We start from the raw sequence: 20,945 nt of genomic DNA, 5'->3' as shown, positions 1-20,945 counted from the left end.
CTATTTGAAGGGTAAAATTCATTTTCATCCCTGACTTTTCAAACTAAATTCAAATTCATCCCTATTATTTAAATTAATTTCAAATTAGTCCCTCTCTTGATTTTCAGGCATATATTTATGACCAAATTATATTGATTTTCCTAAATTACCTCTCTAAAACTTTTAGCATAAATCATTTAGTTCCTTCACATTATCATTTCATTTATAATATAATTCATTGCGCACCAATGAATAATAATATGATTAAAAAATAAATATTCTTTATTGAGTTAAAAGTTAATTTAAAAAAATGAGTTATAAAAAAAATACATAAACATGTTACATGAATAAATTATTCCATAAATAAATATCTCATAAAAACTAAATATATATCTTGACAAAACTATCAATCTTTTTTCCATACGAAAGTATATTTTGACAAACATAATTTCTTAAATGTAAAACTATTTTGACAAATATATTATTTTTGATAAAATATTTTTTTCCTTGAAAAATATCAAATCATTTTATGCAAAACTATTTTGACAAAAACATTAGGTTTTTTTTCTATAAAAATCTACGTACAAGGGAGTAAAATGCACTAGAAATTAATCGTGAGGGACCATTACAGTAATAAGGTAAAACTTACGAAGGGCAGTTTAGGAAAATCATATAATTTCATCAAAAATTAATGTTGAAAAATCGTTAGAGGGACTAATTTAAAGTTAATTAAAAAGATAGGGACGAATTTGAAATTAAATTGAAAAATCAAGGAAGCAAATGAATTTTACCTGAGGTAGAATCTAAGTACAGATAAGTGCTAATCTTGAATATAGAATTTCATATATTAAAAATTTAACACTATCAAAATTTTGATTTAAAACACGTGAAAAATTTATAGATAATTAAAAAACACAGAAATATATACCAAAAAAAATTGATTGGCCAAAATTAAACTAAGTACATATATAGCAGTACAAAGATGGGTCCCACTAACGATCCCGTCTTTTTTAAGACATGACAATCATGTGTGATAAAAAATATTTACTATTCGCTTTACAAAAAATAAATAAATAAAGGTAAAATTACAATGATATATAAATAATATCGAATAATATAGAAAATAAAACATAAAAAATTTAAAATATTAAATATATAAAAGTATAAATAATATTAATATTAAATTATTTAAAAATTCTAATATCAATTTCAGACGTACTTTTTTTTAAGCCAGAACAAAAAAAAAATCCTTTTAATTCTCACAAAATATTAATCTAATATATACTGTAGAAGAAGATCATCGGCATATTGAATCAGAATAGTACTATGAAATTTCAAATTCGCATCGAGTTTGGCCGAATCTAAATTAATTATAGGATAAGACAGTACACTTTTTATGTGATTGTTGTATAGTTCAGAAAAAGGGAAAAAGTAATATCTAAGTACAGATAAGTGCTAATCTGGAATATAGAATATTATATGAGTTTTTCTAAATAAACATTACGAAAACTTTAATTTATTTTAAATAATTGAAAATTTTTGTAGATAATTAAAAAAATATAAAATATATAAAAGAGAATGATTGGCCAAAATTCAACTAGTATATAGATAGCTCTCCCACTATTAATGTCTAGACCACATCATCACTTATATAAAAGAGTCGATAGTGACACATTTGATACATGTACACAAAATAATTATAATAATTAAATATTATTTGATAAAAAAATTTATTGTAGAAAAAATAATAAATATGACAATGATTATAATAAAAATAAATAATTTTGAACGAAAATTTTTGAAGAAAGGGAAAGAGAAAGAAATATTTAATAAAAAATAAATATGATTTTAAAATAATTTTTTCACTTGTAAATAATGGAATATATGTGGAAGTTAGTGAGTAGAAAAAAAAGACATACCAAAAATAAGAGAGATATCAATGCGGAGTGCTCTCCCTTTTTATATAGTATATAGATTCTAATAAAACGATCATGTCTTTTTGAAGACATGCACTAAACAAAAAACCCGACAATTATGTGTGATAAAAAATCTATTATTCAATTTTTTTAAAAAAAATATCTACTCTACGATGTGGGGACAAAAGTTCAGAAAATTCTAATTCGAACTCGATTAAGTCAAATTTTAACTAATTATAGGGTAAGTTCAGTACATTTTTCATGTGATTGGTATACAGTTAAAAAAAAGTGTAAATAATATTAACGTTAAATTATTCAAACCATTTGAAAACTCTAATATCAATTTAAAAGTACTTGTTCTAAACCAAAACTAAAAAAGAAAAAGTCTTTTTAATTCTTACAAAAACTCCCTAAAATATACTGTAGGAGAAGACCATCGTCACATTGAATCGAAAATAGTACTTTGAAAATTCAAATTTAGATCGAGTTTTGTCGAATTTAAATCAATTATACGACAATGTAATACACTTATTATGTAATTATTGTATAGTTCAGAAAAAGAGACAAGTGTACTACATTTATCCTATGATTGATTTTGATAAGATTTTCACATACGAGTTTGTAATTTACCTCCCTATGATATTGTAAATGAGCAAATAACCCCCTCATGGAAAAATAATAGCAAATTACCCTCCAATATTTCTTAAAATAAAATAATTTATTTTCCTATTTAAAGAGGTAAATTGCTTCATATTAAAAAATATATAGAATAAATTACTGTATTTTTAAAAATACAGAATATAAATTCCTATTCTTTCCGTATAAAAATAATTTGATCATTTTTTCCGTTTCCCATACTATTTTTGATCACGTGGTAACAGAAGCTGCAACACCTTAGACGCACGCAGACTCCACACGTCCCAGTCCATACACGGATAACTCCATTCAACTTCACTTCCTCCCTCATCGTCTTCCTCTTTCCTCTCTCTATATATAGTGGAACAAGAATTAGACTATCCATAGCATCACTCACACAGATAATAGCATTAGGTAATGGCGCACTGTACTTCATTCCAACCACATAATTTCTTATCAAACCAAAAATCACAGAGAAATAGCAGTTCGAAGGAAGCGTTTCTTCCCAGTAATCTCCAATGTATGAGATGGAAAATGCAGTCCACGGTCGCCAAACAGTTAGTTAGTTACCAGCCAAGTTCTTGGAGTTACGACTTCATACAATCCATTGGCGATGATCACATGAATCATGTGGTATTAGAGTAGATTAATATACTGAAAATCTGGAATTTGTTTATATCTCCGCGTGAATTACATAGAGCAGAGTTTTTGTACTTCTTATGACTTTTTATCTTTCTGTGTTGCATGCATGATTGCAGATGGAAGTAGAGGAGGATGCCGGGAAGATGGAGGACGAAGTTCAGTGCATGCTTGAGAATGAAGACGTGGAGCCGTTGGTTCTGATAGAATTGATTGATGATATCGATCGTCTAGGCATCGCGTACCGGTTTGAGGAGAATATCGACAGAGCCCTTGAGAGAATTCTACTTCAATCTTCACAAGTTGAGCAGAAACTGCGTGAGAACTTGCGTTCTAGTGCTCTCTATTTCAGGCTGCTTAGACGACATGGCTACAGTGTTTCTACAGGTGCTATATTTTTCAATACTGAATCATGGTTTTTTTATTTGAAAAGTTAGAAAGCGAGGCCTCCTTGGACTACTTATCCCTTCCCGCACTCATCGATCACTTTTAGCAAGAGTTTAACTAACTATATCAATTTTTATGGGAAAATAGATATATTTGAGAGCTTCAAGGACTCAAATGGAAACTTTAGAACAAGTCTGGCCACGGACATTGAAGGAATGTTAAATCTGTATGAAGCTTCTCATCTAGCATTTGACGGGGAGAGTACGTTGGATGAGGCTAGAGAATTTACGAGCTTCCACCTCAAGAATATGCTCGGGAAGATGGACATGAAAAGTGCTCTGCGAGTGAGCCGTGCATTGGAACTTCCATCCCATCACAGAATGCAAAGATTGGAAGAAAGGTGGAACATTGAGATGTATGATAAACAAAATAAGGCGAACCAGTTGTTGCGTAAATTGGCAACATTGGATTTCAACTTGGTGCAAAAGGTGCACCAACGAGATCTGCAAGAAGCATCAAGGTAAATGTATTTCCTGTTTTTCAACAAATCGTTTAGTATGAAAACTATTTTCATGGCTGCAGTAATTTCTGATGACAAATGCTATCTCAGTCTACAGTATAATATTATCGTGTGATGCATCGTGTAGCATAATTTTTGTAACCTTTTACACTGCATGCACTATACTTTCAGGTGGTGGAGACATGTCGGCTTAGCAAATAAGCTGAGCTTTGCAAGAGACAGGTTGATGGAAAGCTTCTTTTGGACAGTTGGAATGATCTCTGAACCTCAATTTAGTAAATGTCGTGTTGGATTAACCAAAGTGGTCAACCTAATTACCGTTTTAGATGACATTTATGATGTTTATGGCTCTGCCGACGAGCTAGAGCAACTGACAATTGCTGTTGACAAGTAAGGAAAGAAACAACTTCGGTATAAACTAAATATATATACTACTTGATCCATGCTTATTTGATACTAACCTTTTGTTTCGATTTAGGTGGGATGTCAATGCTGTGAATGATCTTCCAGACTACATGAAGCTATTCTTCTTTGCACTTTACAACACAGTGAACGACATGGCATATGATACTCTTAAAGAACAAGATCAAGTCATAATTTCTCAGCTAAAAAAAGTGGTAAGTTAAGGAATATGAATATGTAAGACAGATTGTGAACGAGCGCAAAAATGAAAAAAAAATAAATGAAACACAGATAAATGCACAATTTTAATAGACAGAATGTGTTGCACGCGCTGTGTAGAAAATGCGTTTAAGTCCACGATATATAATAATAGTAATTAATAGACAGAATGCATTGCACACGCTCTGTAGAAAAGCCTTAAGTACATAAGGATTAAAACTCTTTGTGCGTTTTGTGTTGTCAGTGGGCAGATTTATGCAAAGCATTCTTAAAAGAAGCAGAGTGGAGATACAAGAAAGAAATCCCTAAATTTGATGAATATTTGGATCATGGATGGACTTCTTCCTCTGGAGTGGTATTGTTAACTCATGCCTATTTCTTGACCACTCAAAATATCACAGATGAAGCCATAAAGGCCTTGAATGACGGCCACGGCCTGTTACGTTCCCCCTCTACAGTTTTTCGTTTGGCCAACGATCTATCTTCCTCAAAGGTATGTATATACAGATATCAAATTTGTCCGAAAAGTATTGGTCCAATCGGGCCGACTCTTACTAAAAAGTACTCGTACTCTTTTGCAGGATGACGTCGGAAGAGGCGAAACTGCAAAAGCAGTCTCATGTTACATGCATGAAACCGGTGCATCTCATGAAGTTGCTTGTGCATATATTGGAAAGTTGATTGATCAAAACTGGAAAATGATAAACAAAGAGAGTACTTACAATTCAGCACTCTTTGGCAAATGTTTCATTCAAACAGCTCAGAATCTTGCTCGCATAGCTTTGTGCCAATACCAGCATGGAGATGCTCATACTGCCCCGACCGATGGATCAAGAAATCGAGTCAAATCAGTGATCATGGAGCCCATTCACTTCATGAAGTGAAAATCCAGTTCAAAAGTTTCGGTTTATACTTCATACCATTGCTGTAATTATTCAAATTCTTGTTTCTGGTCTAAGTAATTCGTTTTGGTGCAAGAAGTCCAATGTGACGAAGGTGTTCTTCCTCTTCATACAGTAATGAATCATCGATTCACTCACGTTATTCTGTCCAGTTTGCTTACATCAGTCAGTCAAACGTATGGATCTCACGATAAATATTTGCAGATAAGTCCCAGTAAAGTTTCAAATTTTACAGAACAAAATCAGATTTCTCGTCCCCGAGTTGCAATTTCTTCTCTGAATCAAACAAAGAATTGTCTGATTAATGAATTGAAGTTTCGGTACTTTTCTCGAACTGTCGAAAAATTCGGCTATTGTAATATCTCCGTTTAGAAAATGTCTGAAACTGGTTTTTTCTCAAAGCCATCAGATGATGTGATACTCAACATACTCTACAACCTCGAGGATGAGCCTGGGAACTAGGCTAGGATCGCTTGCGTCTCCACCAAAATCTCCTCTCTGATCAGAACGGTCTGCTGCAGAACCAAATGCTCGCAAGCAATTCCCGCCTTTGTTTCCGATCTCCTTCCCTCTGGTGCATTGTTCACCGGACCTCCTGGTGGCTGGGCATCACTTTACAAGCTTGCAGTCTGCTGTCCCGGCCTCGTTCACTCCGGCTTGCTCCTTGAAAACTCTGTTGGAAAAATAGAAATTGTGCCAGGAAAACCACCGCCTTAAAAGCGAAATTTCAATACTACCGTGGTGCAGATAGTATAAATCGATACTTCTCAAGCTTAACATAGTTATTACTTTCTTACATGTCAACTCGTGGACATAGTTATTACTTTCTTACATGTCAACTCGTGGAACAAAGCTTGAAATAACGAACAAAATATAAAACTCAGAAGTGAAAGAACAGAAACGAGCTAGGAGAGAAAAGGCTCTCGATATTTTGGTTTGTAAAATGCAGTGAACTTAAGCCCTATTTATAGAGTCATACATTAGTTGTTGGAAAAAATGGGTCTCTATCCCATCCACAAAAAATCCAATGGATTTATTTTGATATTTTAAGAGCAAAAAATGAATTTAGGAGTCTTAGGTGATTAGGAATCCAAAACCCATTAGTCATTCCCAACAAACCCCCACAAATGACTAATATAGATGAAGAATATGATTTCTGAGTGAAGGAAAGAAATATACTTAAGCATTAATATCTTTCGATTGAATTAATGCGTAGTAAAGTGAGGAACGAGAGTGATATGACTCTTGAACTTTCGATAGCTCAAATTGAGACCCCCACAGTCACGTATGGATTCTTTAATGTTCGTTGTTCCGCGATAAAGTTCCGAGCGCTATTGATGGCCTTACACTTATACCTTGAGTTCTAATGAGTGCTCTAGAAAGAGCTTTCATTTTTCATTCGTAAAAGGCGGCTCACCTCCACACTCATCTAGATAGTTTCATCAAGTTTTATAGACCACTCAACAACTGAGCTATTAAGCTATCTTCCTGAATAAAGTCAGGGTTATCCATCAAGTCCTTATTAGGATCACCCAAACACAGGGCTATGGATTTATATGATCATCACCATATTCCATTCTTTGCAAAGTTCTATTGGCAAAAGTATATGATGACCGACAAGAAAAATGGCAGTGCATCTTAGAAAATTCACATGCACATTAAAACACAAGTAGAGAGGGGTGACATAGACAAACTCAGCAGATCCCAGCGTGCCAGCATTACTCTCGCTCCGCCTCTCCACTAAAACATTCTGCAACCAAGAGCCAAAACACAAGAGTCCAACACAACAACTAAGGTCCGATACAAGGCAAACCTACTCGTCAGGTATATCCATAATTGGAACTAGTGGAACCGCATCATAAGGTGCCTACAATCAATCTCTAGTACCACGCCTTGCAATCCCAAAGCCAAAATCCAGAAAAGCTTATTATGAAAATCATGACACTGCTGGATAAGAAAATAAAAGGTACCAAACCATAGGTCATCCACGATTGTTGTTGCCACAGTTTTTGCAAATAGGAAAACAAAGTGCACAACAATGATTTAACAACACATAAGGACAATCACAGCACAAACTAGGAATCAATGGACGAAGATGCTTGAATTAAGAAATTCTCAAAATGAAACAACAAAGCAGACTTAGCACCGGGTGAACCAAAATCTGATGGTCTAACCAAATAGCCAAACAAAGTGCATCTCTTGAACAAAACAACACTCCTTGATCTTGGCAAGCCTTCTGCAAATAGGAAAGTGAAGTGCATAGCAACTATCCAGGACACATAAGCATGATAGTATTGCAGAATAAAAATCTAAAATGCTTGAGGAAAAGATGTGGAAAAGGAAAAACCCAAAGGCAGACTTGGCGACAGATGAATGATTATCCAATCGCCTCACAGTGCATCTCTCAAGCCGGGCAACACTAGTTGGTCTTGATTAATACATTTTGCAATCAAAAGGCCCAAGTCTCCAGAAATAATAGAATAATCACGACTCCAGAAACCTACCAAGAAACATTACCAAATAGCCTGGCACTCATAACCGTTACTTGTTGCAATTAATCACAGTACTGCAGGCGTATCTTAAGGCAGACAAGATTGATTAACCGTGGTGCAAATGCAGTAGTCCATCAAATCTTTTATGTCATACGAGTTTAAACGTGGTGAGTGAAGGGAACAGTGAGAGTGATAGCAAGAAATTCAACCAAAATTAGGACAAAAAAGTGCACAAATACTCCTAGATAGGGTACTAGGGGTAACTTGATTAATCAACTTAAGAAGAAGAAATATATCAGAGTTGTGAAGGTAAAATGAGCAAGCAGAATAAAAAGTTAACTCTGTCTTGCATGGAAAATTCGTCACTCGATGCAGGTTAAGACTCTTTGCTGGAATTCGTGTTCTGAAAGAAGAAAAAGATCAAGCAGCTGCTGTGAACTGAAGGATACAAAACAGAGTGAAGAAGAAGGAAGGCTACAGTATAAAAACGTTTTTTTTCTTTCTTTACTTATAAAGTCGCCAATGCGACTCTTACTATCCTTTTTTGACCTCTTCTTCACAAAACAGTTAGTTGGTTGCTAACCACTTTTGCTGTATATATATGGGACAGCAGACCCATGTTCTGCAGATGAGTTTTCTTTACCAGAGAATGAAATTTCTTTCTTGATTCTTGATAATTCCCTTGGTCGTGTCAATATATATGAGCTATAGTAATTAGAATGATACATACTCCCAACTGATTTTCTTGGAATCTAGTTTTTGCCATCAACGAAGATGCAAGTTTCTAGTTTTCATTCAAATAGTTGCTCAGAACTCGTGCCATGTTTTACACCATAGTTAGTTCCGAATGTTTCTTCCAACTAGCCGAGAAACACAAGAATGTTCAATGTTGATTTAAGCTGCAACTTATGGACTAAAGGGGAAATGCCAAGTGAATAATATCAACAATGAGGACCAGCCAAAGAAAGCTCCAAGCCCAATGAAAAAAAAAATCATGTTCATGATCATTCACACGACCTCCACACCAGAAGAGAACTATAACATAAAAAATCCCATCACGGATCATTTCATCAGAGTGTATCTTATGAGAGAAAAAGAGTTGCTAGCATTTCCATCAATGGGCAATGAAAGATCCCACCAAACAAGATAATAGAAAAGAAATACTGCTATTCATAATTAGCAAAAATCTCATAGTTTTAGCAAAAACTTGACAGGAAGAGAGATGTGACTGTCGCAGAAACTTTAACACGTCGTTTTCAACAAAACTTAATTTTACATATCTAAGTATAGACACATCAATCTTGGACATCTCTTTTTTTCTCAATAGAATTTGAAGTTCAATTCAACTGGTGAAAGGATAATAGAACAGAGGGTAAAAAATCAACTGTGTAAAATTTGGGTTCCACGTGATTAAAATCCAAATTAACTCAAACAGCCAAATTATCAAATTAAATTCAACCATTAATCCAAGTTAACTAAGTAAATGAAATGGTCCAAATACATAAAATTACTTTAACCAATAAGTTAATGCCCTAAGCACAGAAAGAATAGCCTTATTAAACGCATAATACCAATGGTCATGTATTAACCATCGTTCGCAAAATCTCCGACTGCAGATAAAGAAAACCAAATCAGCCGAGAACCAAACACCTAAACATGATCTCAAACAAAATCATAAAATAATAAAATGTCTTTCAATTCTTTGGCAATCTGACGTTGATATACTTGAATACTAAAATTTTGCTTTCAACTATTGGAAAAATAGAAATTGTGCCGTGGAAAACCACTGTCTTGAAATTTCAGTACTACCTAGTGCAGATAGTATAAACTGATCGCTCCCCAAAGTTAACATAGCTATTACTTTCTTACATGTTCACTCGTGGAAGAAAGTTTGAAACGGAGGCTCTCGATTTTTTGGTGTGTAAAATGAAATGAACTTGAAGTCTATTTATAGAGTCATACATTAGTTGTTGGAAAAAATGGGACTCTATCCCATCTACAAAAAATCCTAACGGATTTATTTTGATATTTTAAGAGCAAAAAATGAATTTAGGAGTTTTAGATTATTAAGAGTCCAAAACCCATTAGTCATTTCCAACAAACTCGAATTTCGGGATCGAAAGCGATCTGGCCGGATGAAGATTACCAAGGGAATAAGTTATTAAAGTCCACTGAATCTGAAAAAATTGCTTCTCCGAGTTATGCTGATCATGAGTCGAGTGTTTCCGTATCTGCTAGAGAGTGATCATTGTATGATGATTTGTTGTTTGATACCTTATACAAACATTCTGAATCATTACCAAAAAGCCGGCTGAAATGCACGAAGTTAGATCAGCTCAGCCCGAGTTTACTGTTTGTAAGAGGAGGAAGATTTGTAGGTCATTTAGGTCGCATTTGGCGTCAGGTATTTGGAATTTGAGCCGCGAGCAAGGGAACAAATTTCTCGCCAGTCGATTTAATGGGGACTGCTTTTACATTTGCGATTGATGCATTCACGTCGAGGAGAAGCATAAGTATATGCTTTTTAGGGGCATTTTCAAAAATTTGAAGCAGTCGAGGTGTGGAGGACGATCAATGATGGGAATAGGACAAGATTGATTTGAATTGCCTATTTTGTAGCTCCAAACAAGCATGGGATTTGCATTCTTCGTTTTGTTTGAGGAGGTATTTCAGGTACCATGATGTTGGGGAGCCTGTAGTTCGGGCTTATGTTTGTGAACACGGCCATGTTTCTGGGGCATAGACGAATTGGCCTTTGTATACGTGAAGCTGCAATCAGAGAGTTTTTTGGTACCTTTTCTGTCTCAGTGATTACATGTTTGCTGAAGCATTTGTGCCTGGATGTTTGTGGATTTATCAACTCATTTGTATTGCTGATATACATTCGACCAAATAGTCTACTTCAGACAGGTAGCTGTGGATTTACTTTTGTATTGAACTGTTGTTGTGATTCAATTGTGATTTCAGTAATGCAGCTTGCGACTCGATCGATGTTTTGCGAGGTATTGTCTATTTTAGATGAGGAGCTTGAGTGGCTTATAAGCCCCAAGCTTCCTCTCCCTAGCGTGCCTTTTAAGACAAAACTGTGAGGCTCTTGCGAAACTAGAACGGACAACACCTAGCGCAAGGAGACACCGAGCGAGTCGAAACCTACATCAGTCAGGGTGATAAGTTTGTATGTGGAATGTTGATATGGGGCTCTCTTATCTGTTTGTTTGGGTAATTGTGTTTGAGAATGTATGAATCATCTTGAATTCAGGTTTTACCTAGCTTCTTCTTATCTATTTTATTCTTGTTACTTGCTGGTGTCTGTCACTAAGGTACTTTATGGTTCCACTTTATCTTAGCAAGTTCCCATTGTTTCTCATTATTTTCATATAACTAGTCTTCTCCTCATTAGAAAGTCTTTTGGTTCAGCATTGAAAATCTTTGATCTAGTTCTCACTTGTGATTGATTCAGCCCTTGAGCTTACAGGCTATCTATCGTACTCCCATTTAAAAGCTTGAATTACATTCAGGTTGCTTTGCATGATGCAAGCTTGTACTCAGACTATATCATATCTCCTTAGTTGAAGTAAAGCTGCTGAACTAGTGCTCTGCCCGTATTCTTAACAGTATTGTTAGTTCAACTAGTCTTCTTTTAGTTTATTGCATATTTCTTATCTATAGCCGACTTGTGAACTTTTCAATCTGTCATCAATGTATCACCTTATCTAAACATTGCATCACTGAAAATCAATTGATCAAACTAGTAGAGTTCCAAGCTAGTTGCTAAAGTTGTATTACGTAAACGTTTCCTCAAAATGGAAAGTGATTGATGGACTTGCCCTTTTGTTCTCAAACAATTGACCACAGAATAACAAGCTGGGCAGTTTTCTATTCCATATGGCCGTCCTATGACATATATGGAGCAAGTGTCCGTGTAGTAATCCAGGTTCGTTTAACTTGGTCCTTTACGACTGTTCACGTTCCCACTTCATAGTTTTCAGCTTGAATTTCTTTCCTTGCAGTTTATACCTATGCCCGATGACAGTCCATATGATTCGCTTTTGGTCGTTTCTGTTGTTACTTGTTTTATCTTTTGTTCTTATGAAATCTTTGTTTTTGCAATGGATTCTGTGTTTCTGGTATCTCTTCTTTCAGTTTACCTTCAGTTTTCAACTATCAAATGATACTATAGCCTACTACTTCATCAATACTTCGTATAAATCTACTATAAAAAGAAATGAATTGAATAGCAAATAATTGCTGAATCTATTGCAAACATATACAGCAAGTCGTGCATTCAATTATACAGAGTAGCATTACACACTCAGGAGTGGAACTAGAAAGAAAAGGCCCTTATGTTTGCGATCGACAATATGTGTAATGTCAATCCCAGAACCTTGTGGGGGCTCAAACAAAGATTCAATTGATCACAACATTAGCATAAGAATTGCACTTTCATAATATGTTCGGAAAGATTATCAGTGTTTGATCTTTGGCTTCTTGACAATCATCACAGAGCAGTGAGCATGATGAGCGCAGTAATCACTTACACTGCCCAAAACAGCCCTGCAAGAACAATTTCATTAACAACACATCAGCCCTCAAGAAGCAGAAAGAAATAGAGGGAATTTAGGAGCATAAGAGAAGAGGAACTCCACTTTCATTCATAACAGTCATTTACATAGAGTGGGACCGAAGAAGCCAATCTAACGGTTAACTTCTATTCATTATACATTAGAAGGAAAAAAATACCTCTTTAAAGCTCCATAACCATGACTACCAACAACCAACACAGTGGCTGGGTGCTTTTCCACAGCCTCACAGAGAACATTCCTAGCATCACCATCGACGACCTCAAACATCGCATCATTCACCTGCACAAAACATGAATGCTTACAAATTGATATCGAACTTATACAAGTGCTACTCATTCTCAACATAGCCTCAACTCAGAAATTCATATCAAACATTTTATTGACATCCCCAAAGCTTATTCTAAGCCTTGCATACTTCTCCATTTCTATATTCGCCTTCAACTGTTTACGACCGTGACTTTGTTCATGCCATAAGATTTATACATACCGTACAGAAAAACAATCAGAACAGGTCTTTGGTCCAAGAAATGATGGATAAGCGAAAACCATTCATTCAACTCTTAGGAGTTTTAGGATTGCAATAAGTTTCCAACAGCGTAACCGTCGTAACAGGAACAACTTCATGCTAGGAGATTTCTTCCTAAATTGCCAGGAACAAGAAACACGTATCGAATTCAATATGGAATAATAACTAGTAAGTTAACTCCAAAACTTAGTTACAGAGTACCTCAAGTAGTCAACTTCAAAGTAAACACATACAATTAGTCTGGGGAAACAGTTACAAAATTAGTAAGTTACCGATTTAGCTGTGCACATTTCCTTGGCCTTTTCCAAAACCCTGGCAGCAATCTTCCTCAAATCCAAATCCACATAGGGCAGCACCTCAGCAGAACCTATGGAACACAACCATCATAAACATTAAGAAAAACAACTAATCCAGATCATTCCAGCGCAGCAATCCCTCTGCCGGCCCCAGATTGAATGTTTCATTTGATCCATTATGAAGTCAAACAACCTAATCTTCGATTAACTGGACTCAAAACAAACGCATTTAAAGCTATGCATTTAAAAACAATTCAAACTTACGGGATCTTAACAATTTTTCCCATGTTTCTGAAGTTTAACAGAATTAAAGTACGTTGATCATCCGCAATCCAGTCTCCGATCGGTATATATAATTGAAAAAAATAGGAATGACAATGAGTATACCGGGGCCAGCGAGGCCGATAGCGGTCAGAGCAGAAGGCTTAGCGTGGACGACAACGAGCTTGAAAGGGGAATTTTCCGGCGACGGAGAAAAGAAATGTTGCAAAGTCCACTCCAACGCATAGAAGCTGTGGTCGCTGTCATCCAGCCCAACCACCATCACCGATTTCTCCATGCCTGCTACTCGATCAAAGCAAAATAAGACCTGAATTTTCTTTTCCCGAATTCTCTACCTCTTACCCTTTCCTGAATGGTTTGGGTGCCAATTATATAACTTTGCTGTAGCGTGGAAACTGAAAAAGTGAAGTGAAAACTATCAGCGCCTAACTGCACTAGTTGTTTATTGAGTGGAATGTGGAAACCGGATGAAGCCTGGTATCCAATTACACCTGTTTTTGCTTTATTCAAAGCTTGGACACTGCTGCTGAACGTTCGGGATGTGCCTTCCATATTTGTATTTCTTTAAAATAAAATATTTATAATTACACTCTCTCCCTCAAATTTTGTAAGATTACCTTTAAATTTTTTATAATTTAAAAAATTACATCTAATAATCTTAAATTTTGCTTTTATTTAATAAATAATTTTATCCATTAATCAAAACTTACCGAATTTACTATATCAACTCCTAATTCACTTATTACTTATCTATTGCATGTCAAATAAGTCTTTTATGACCAATTTACCTCCCTACTTTTTCACGCATCAATGCATGTGAGAAGATATATCTTCACAGTTATAAAGATAGTTTAGTCCGAAAAAAACTACTTGACCTGCAATAAAACAGTAATTAGTTAGTCAATTAAGAGTAAATATCAAGTTTTATTCAAATTTTTTTTGTTAATATTAACAAATTCAATAAATTTTGAATGACAGATAGATTTATTTGTTAGACGAAAATAAACCTTAGAGGTGTTTAATGTAATTTTTCAAACTATAGGGAATTTATGTATAATTACATCAATCATTAGGGGAGGAAAGTGTAATTATCACAATATTTTAATATATATAAAATAATTAAATTAGGGGGATTGACTTTTGCCAATACTAACTAGTCCAACATCTTATGGGCCTTTCAAGAGTCTGTAGAGTGTGGTCATTGGATCCTAATTTCAAGAATATTATGAACATGTAAAATTTAAATTTAAATTAAATTTAATCGCATTTAAATTGATTACGTACGGGGCAGGTAAGATGCAGAAGAAAGTGCCTGAGACTGGCTTCAGGCAAATCTTGAAAAGGTGTAACTATCAGAACAATGGGAATAAGGTTCCTGCTCATGATACCTCCACTTGCCCACAGCAATGCCCAGGTAGAAATTTGAAGGGTATTATTGGTGGTTAGTTTTTCAACTCCAACACCTCCATATTTTCTAGTCTCCATACCCGAGTTTCAATACTCTTCTTCACACTTTCAACACTACATTTGAATTACACAATCTAGCTAGCTGAATTTTTAGTTTTTTCCTTGAGTTCTTTAGGGGAAATAGCATTTTTAGTCCCATAAGTTAGATTCATATCACTTTAGGTCTCATTCATTACGGGATTAATATTTTTAGTCCTATAACTTATAAAAATTAGAATTTTTGGCCCTCATGCATTTTTGCATCTACTATTTAACGATATAGATCACGTGCCTAGCACATTACCATTAAGTATTTTTGGTTGGAGGGAAAATTGATCTTGTTTTCAATAGTAGCATATGAGTACTTTATTTGGCCTACTTGATTTACTTGTGGAAAATATATTCTTTGTATTGCTTCTACTTGGCTTCAACTTATAGAAATATGAGAAGAATAGGGTTCAAGTTTTGTAAGAAAAAAGAGAAATCGCTATGTTTTTTGCCCTAATTTCCTTCAAGATTTATTTTATCCCCTCAAATATAGTTTTATTTTTCCCCAAAAATTATCCCAATCTAGAAAACAAACCAATTGTCACTTCAGCTAAAAATACTTAACGATCAAATGCTAGGCACGTGCACTACACCATTAAATTATAGATAAAAAAGTATATGAGGACCAGAAGTGCTAATTTTTGCAAGTCGATGGACTAAAAAAGTGTTAATTTCGTAATAAATGGGATCAAAAGTGAAACGAACCTAACTTATAAAATCAAAAATATTATTTCCCGAGTTCTTTATTTTAATCTATCTCAAACACTTTTACTAACGTAAATATTGAAATGTTTATTCCTATTTTGTAAATTAGTCATATGATATCTGAAGATTTCAAAGAAAGATCTTTTAATAATTATGGTGCTATTGAACTTTGATACGCATAAAAAAATTATTCAAGTAACCTATTGAGTACACTAAACTCAATTTAGACACACACCCAATAGGACACGTCATCATATAGCTGGACAGACACGTTATATAGCTTGCCAATAAGATACACCATCCTAATTTATCTCCAGGTGGTTCCGAGTAAATTTATGGCAAATGAGTCGGGAATCCACGAGTAATCAATTCTTGGTTTTTCAATCAAATATGGCAAGACTCAATCCACCTAACGTATATTAGTAAAATTAAGTCCATATCACAAATGATTATTTTCTGGATAATTGCAAACTCAAAGGGATTTCAAATGCCATAGGACTCTTTTCAAGCAGATATGGCAAGACTTAGTCTACCTAACATATCTTAACCAAATTAAGTCCAAATCATAAACAGTTTTTTTCTAGATAATAGCCAATTCAAATGGCTTTCAAATGTCATAGGACTCTTCTCAACAACACCCGTATCCCGTTCTATACACGTCTGTAAATAAATGTCTTGTGCAGTCATTTGGTAACACCATTTCTCACTCTCAAACTCTCACTCTCTCAATTTTTAAGTTATTCTAAGCTTATACTTTGCACTCTACATGAATATATATACACTTTATCATCATTTCTTTCCATTATTCTCACTTTTATTTCAAATTCCCTTTATTTTTTTCAGTAAAATCGTTACTGATTTAAGCATCGAAGTGCTAAACTTTATTTTCAGGGTTAGTCCCTGTTGATTTTAAGATTTTTCTTAAAGATCCTTCAATCTTATGGTGTGACCAAAAATCTAATTCACATCAATGATGAATTGTAATAAATATGGAGAAGTAAAGTGAGAGAGAAATATGGAGTAGTGGGTAGTTAAAAAAAAAGACTATATAATTTTGAAATTATTAAAAAATTAAAATTACTAATTTGATCAAATTTAAAAAAATAAAAAAAATTTAATATTCAAAAATTGATACAAATTTTCTTTTTATAATAGTATATATAAAACCAACAGTTACGAGTACTTTGAGCCTAAACTTGTTGGGCCATATAGACTTAACGTGGGCCTTAGTGATCTGTAAGCCCAATGGCAACATGATAGAATTGTGGTGTAATCGCAGACGGTCTCGCGTAACCTATTTCAACTCGAATTACGCTTTTAGATGAAGAACTGAGCCGCTTCGTGTCCACGTCGGAGGGTTTTATACGCAAATATCTTCCTTCTGAGGGTTTTAAAAGGACTAGAGCTGCTTTGTGACGCTCGCACTTCTTTTTCTCTGTACTTTTGCTTCTAGGGTTTTCAACTCTCTCTCTCTCTCTCAACTCTTCGCAAATCAAACTCGAGAATGAGGTAAGATTTTCTTCTTGACTCAGTTTACACGTTTTGATTGTTACAGTTATGGTGATTTTTCGTTATTGAATTATGTATTTGAGGTTATACACCTTTTTGCTTTTCTTTTCCGCTATTCGTACGCGGAGCTGTTTGTGTTATACTTCCTGGGGCTTCGGTTTGATTCTTTTAAGAACGTCATGCGTCCTTTTTGTTGAATAGCATTTATGTTGGTTGTTCACTCTTTCTGTCAAGTTTCATCCGCGGGAGAGAAAGAGAGTGTTGCGTTATTACACCTTATACGGAAACGAAAATGTTCATAGGGTTAATTCCTGTGGAAACTGTGTTTAATTTCATGTTTTTAATTATTACTTTCTGATTTGTTTGAGCAACATTTTGTTCAATTGATTTTAATGACACGAACTCATATTTGTGCGTTTTCAGAAAGTAAAGAGGTTTAACAAAAAAGGTTTTCTCACCATGAGGATTAAAGTTAATTGAAATTGCTTCTAAGATTATGGGATTTTGTATTTTCTTCTTTATATGATTTTGTAACAATGGCGTTCCTGCTGTTTTCTTTCTGGTTTAATTTGCATTTTTATTTACAAAGTTTCGGTGTTTGTCCTTTGAACTTTATGCATCTGTCATAATGATTTCTGATGTTCATTTCCTTAAGTCTGACTGTCTTAGTAGGATATTTTGTTATATGTAGAAGACTATGTAGGTTAATACTGTCAGAACTTGATGAGTGCATACAGTCTAAGCTTCACTAGTGATTGCTGCTCAGAACAGAATGAAAAGTATGTGAGCTTCAGTGATTCAGTTATGCTGAAAGATGAACTGGATGAATCTCTTAATATTTATTTGCATAAATACTAGCCTTTGAATGGTTAACAGCATGTGATTTTTATTTTATATTAAAAAAACTTAGCTAAAAGATCTTCTATACTGTAGCCGACACCCTGAAGTGAAGTGGGCTGAAAGAGAGGACAAGGTATATCTTACTGTGCTACTGCCAGATGCAAAAAATGCTAAGGTGAATGTTGACCCTGAAGGAACATTTACATTTTCTGCCACTGCTGGGACTGACAACAACCTATATGAACTCAAATTAGATCTTCTTGAGAAAGTTAATGTGGAGGTGAGAATGCTCAGATCTACTTTCTTTATTTCTAATTTGAGGTAATGGTGGAATATCTGTGAACTACTCCCCCCATGAGTAAATGACATTTCAAATTGCCATTTTTGATATATTCGTATTGTGCTTCCTCCATCCTAGTATTGTTGGTCTGGGGAAAAGTGAGTTTTGAGTATCTTTGTGATGAAGATTTCTTGAAAATATAGCAGCGGCGAATTAGTGATATGATTAATTACTAAATACTACGTGGTGGTTTGGGGGGAAATGTGTATTAGGAAAAAGAGGCTTTTTTATGATCCCCGGAAGAAAATTTGTGGCTATAAATTTGATACAATGGTAATGTTCTCTTTGCAGGGATGTTTTTATGTAGCTTCTCCTATGGTTTATGTACTAAATTATAAGAAAGCTACTTAAAATCCTTTTACTTGCCCCAAAATATCTGTTATAACTTTTATTTCCCAAGAAGTAGGAATTGTTGCTCACAAATTATATTCTCTAGGAGTGTAAAATAAATATAGGTGTGCGGAACATATTCTGCGTACTGGAGAAAGCAGAGAAAAAATGGTGGGAAAAATTGTTGCGTGGAAATGAGAAGGCACCCCACTACGTAAAAGTAGATTGGGATAAATGGGTGGATGAAGATGATGATACTGGTAAATTTGTATATATATATTTCCCCGTAGTTCATGGAAGTTTATCTAGTTTCACTACAATATAATTGATTCCTCTGTATTCCTCACAGGAAAAGGTGCTCCTGCTGATTATGATTTGGGTGGAATGGATTTTTCTGTAAGTTTTCTCTGTTCCTTGCATTGTGTTCTGAGTTTTCTTTACGAGCCCTTCTAAATGTTTTCCGATTTATCGTACCTTACAGAAATTTGGTGACATGGGCGGCATGATGGGCGGCATGGGTGGCATGATGGATGGCATGGGTGGCCTAGGAGATGATGCTATGGGGGATGACTTTGAGGATAGTGATGATGAAGGTATTGGTTGAACTGCATTTTGCTTCATAACTGTGCTTGAATTGTTAATGGGCCAATTGATCTTACCCAATAAATTGGGGAAAACAGGGTTGTCATACTAATGGTCGCATAGAATGCACTATGTATTGGGAGGCAAATAGTAACTAATCACGACTTCCATTTAGGCACTTCTTTGCAGGAATTAAAGAGCCTCAAATAGCTATGGACTTCCATTTAAGCCCTTCATGGGAGAAAATGAAGCTCTAAATTTTGCCACTCAATTTCTCTGTCTTCCTTGCATGTATTCATATGTGGTACTTTCTGGGGGACTAGGAATGAGGTGTGATTTTGTTACTTATTCAGTTTGTTTCTGTTTTTCCTTTACCTTCGCTTAGGTTGAAGGCGAGATTTCCCAGATCCATTTTATGCAAAAAAAATTATTGGACATGGTCGTGGTGTGTGATCACCTGTCTTCATGCATCATGTCTTGTGGAAAAATGATGAGATGTTTCCATGCCTCCTGTCTCATCTTATTTGCATCATTTCACAGTTAGGACACCAACTGCCTGAGGAAGATATGGAGTGTTGTGGTTCGATATATCTTTTGACTCAAAAAATGGGTGATAAGTAATGGCTTGACACGTGGATTTCTGAACTGTAGTTGTGTTAAAGAATATTTTTTCGTTCCACTGTTCTACAGTTCCTGTTTTATTTTGGTGATGCCTGGTCTATCTTTAATGTCATTGATTGTGTCTGGGGGAATTTGATGTAATAGAGTTCCATCTGTGGCATTCTTTAGCTTATAAGTAGTTTGCAGCACTTGCATTATTTGTTTCTTTGTTCTGAAGTGATGAACATGTTTGGCCGTTGCTGCTTTGCAGAGGTCAAGAAGCCCGAAGAGAAGGTCAAGGAGGCACAGGGAGGAGAAGCTTCGAAGGAAAAAGCAGAACCGTTGTCAAGTACATGATTTGTGTGAAATTATTGAGAAGACTTATACTTATGCCAGAGTTTTCCACTTTGATTATTAGTTAAGCGTGTTTCTGTGAAGAATGATGGTCCCCTTGTCTAAATTTTTGTACTGATAAAGCATTGTTATTGTACTCTGGACGAGATAATCTCTCCATCCAGTCTGTGTTGTATTTTTAGCCGAGTTAATGGGTCTGAGATTTGCAAATGTGACCCTAGATGAATGTCCGTCCCAACAATTTCACATCTAAATGAAACTCAGGAACCTAGGATGTCTGCAATAGTTAAATTGCAAAATAAAATGGCAAAAGGGTTATGAGTCCAGCAATAGTTAAAAAAATGAGAATAGATTTGATGCGAGCCAAAAAAATGTAGTATTCAGTCTACTTGAGTGGAAAGCAGTAAAATAA

General features: G+C 34.9%; 3 protein-coding genes and 1 pseudogene across 3 annotated transcripts; 3 read left to right on the top strand and 1 right to left on the bottom strand.

Annotated features, from left to right (window-relative positions):
* The first annotated feature begins 2,902 nt into the window (after positions 1 to 2,902).
* LOC105165226 (isoprene synthase, chloroplastic) lies at positions 2,903 to 5,737 on the top strand. Its single transcript, XM_011084171.3, has 7 exons — positions 2,903 to 3,164; positions 3,290 to 3,557; positions 3,705 to 4,077; positions 4,249 to 4,467; positions 4,556 to 4,694; positions 4,943 to 5,191; positions 5,280 to 5,737. The coding sequence occupies exons 1-7, from the start codon at positions 2,949 to 2,951 to the stop codon at positions 5,580 to 5,582; spliced, it is 1,767 nt and encodes a 588-aa protein (XP_011082473.1). The 5' UTR covers positions 2,903 to 2,948; the 3' UTR covers positions 5,583 to 5,737.
* A 132-nt stretch (positions 5,738 to 5,869) lies between these two features.
* On the top strand, positions 5,870 to 11,390 carry LOC105165346 (phytochrome A-associated F-box protein pseudogene; annotated as a pseudogene).
* Positions 11,391 to 12,318: 928 nt separating this feature from the next.
* Positions 12,319 to 14,278, bottom strand: LOC105165227 (Adenine nucleotide alpha hydrolases-like superfamily protein). Its single transcript, XM_011084172.3, has 4 exons — positions 13,885 to 14,278; positions 13,474 to 13,568; positions 12,833 to 12,954; positions 12,319 to 12,646 (listed from the first exon to the last, which is right to left on the bottom strand). Exons 1-4 carry the CDS (start codon positions 14,054 to 14,056, stop codon positions 12,559 to 12,561), a joined length of 477 nt encoding a protein of 158 aa, XP_011082474.1. The 5' UTR covers positions 14,057 to 14,278; the 3' UTR covers positions 12,319 to 12,558.
* A 3,046-nt stretch (positions 14,279 to 17,324) lies between these two features.
* Positions 17,325 to 20,743, top strand: LOC105165228 (uncharacterized protein OsI_027940). The gene is made up of 6 exons (XM_011084173.3): positions 17,325 to 17,487; positions 18,421 to 18,607; positions 19,104 to 19,257; positions 19,347 to 19,393; positions 19,479 to 19,590; positions 20,451 to 20,743. Exons 1-6 carry the CDS (start codon positions 17,483 to 17,485, stop codon positions 20,534 to 20,536), a joined length of 591 nt encoding a protein of 196 aa, XP_011082475.1. The 5' UTR covers positions 17,325 to 17,482; the 3' UTR covers positions 20,537 to 20,743.
* Positions 20,744 to 20,945: the final 202 nt, after the last annotated feature.

Source organism: Sesamum indicum, linkage group LG6, assembly GCF_026168435.1.
Source record: "Sesamum indicum cultivar Baizhima isolate 11 linkage group LG6, ASM2616843v1, whole genome shotgun sequence".
Classification (NCBI taxonomy): domain Eukaryota; kingdom Viridiplantae; phylum Streptophyta; class Magnoliopsida; order Lamiales; family Pedaliaceae; genus Sesamum; species Sesamum indicum.
The sequence above is the reverse complement of the archived record's forward strand: the minus strand, read 5'-3'. Positions and strand labels throughout refer to the sequence as shown.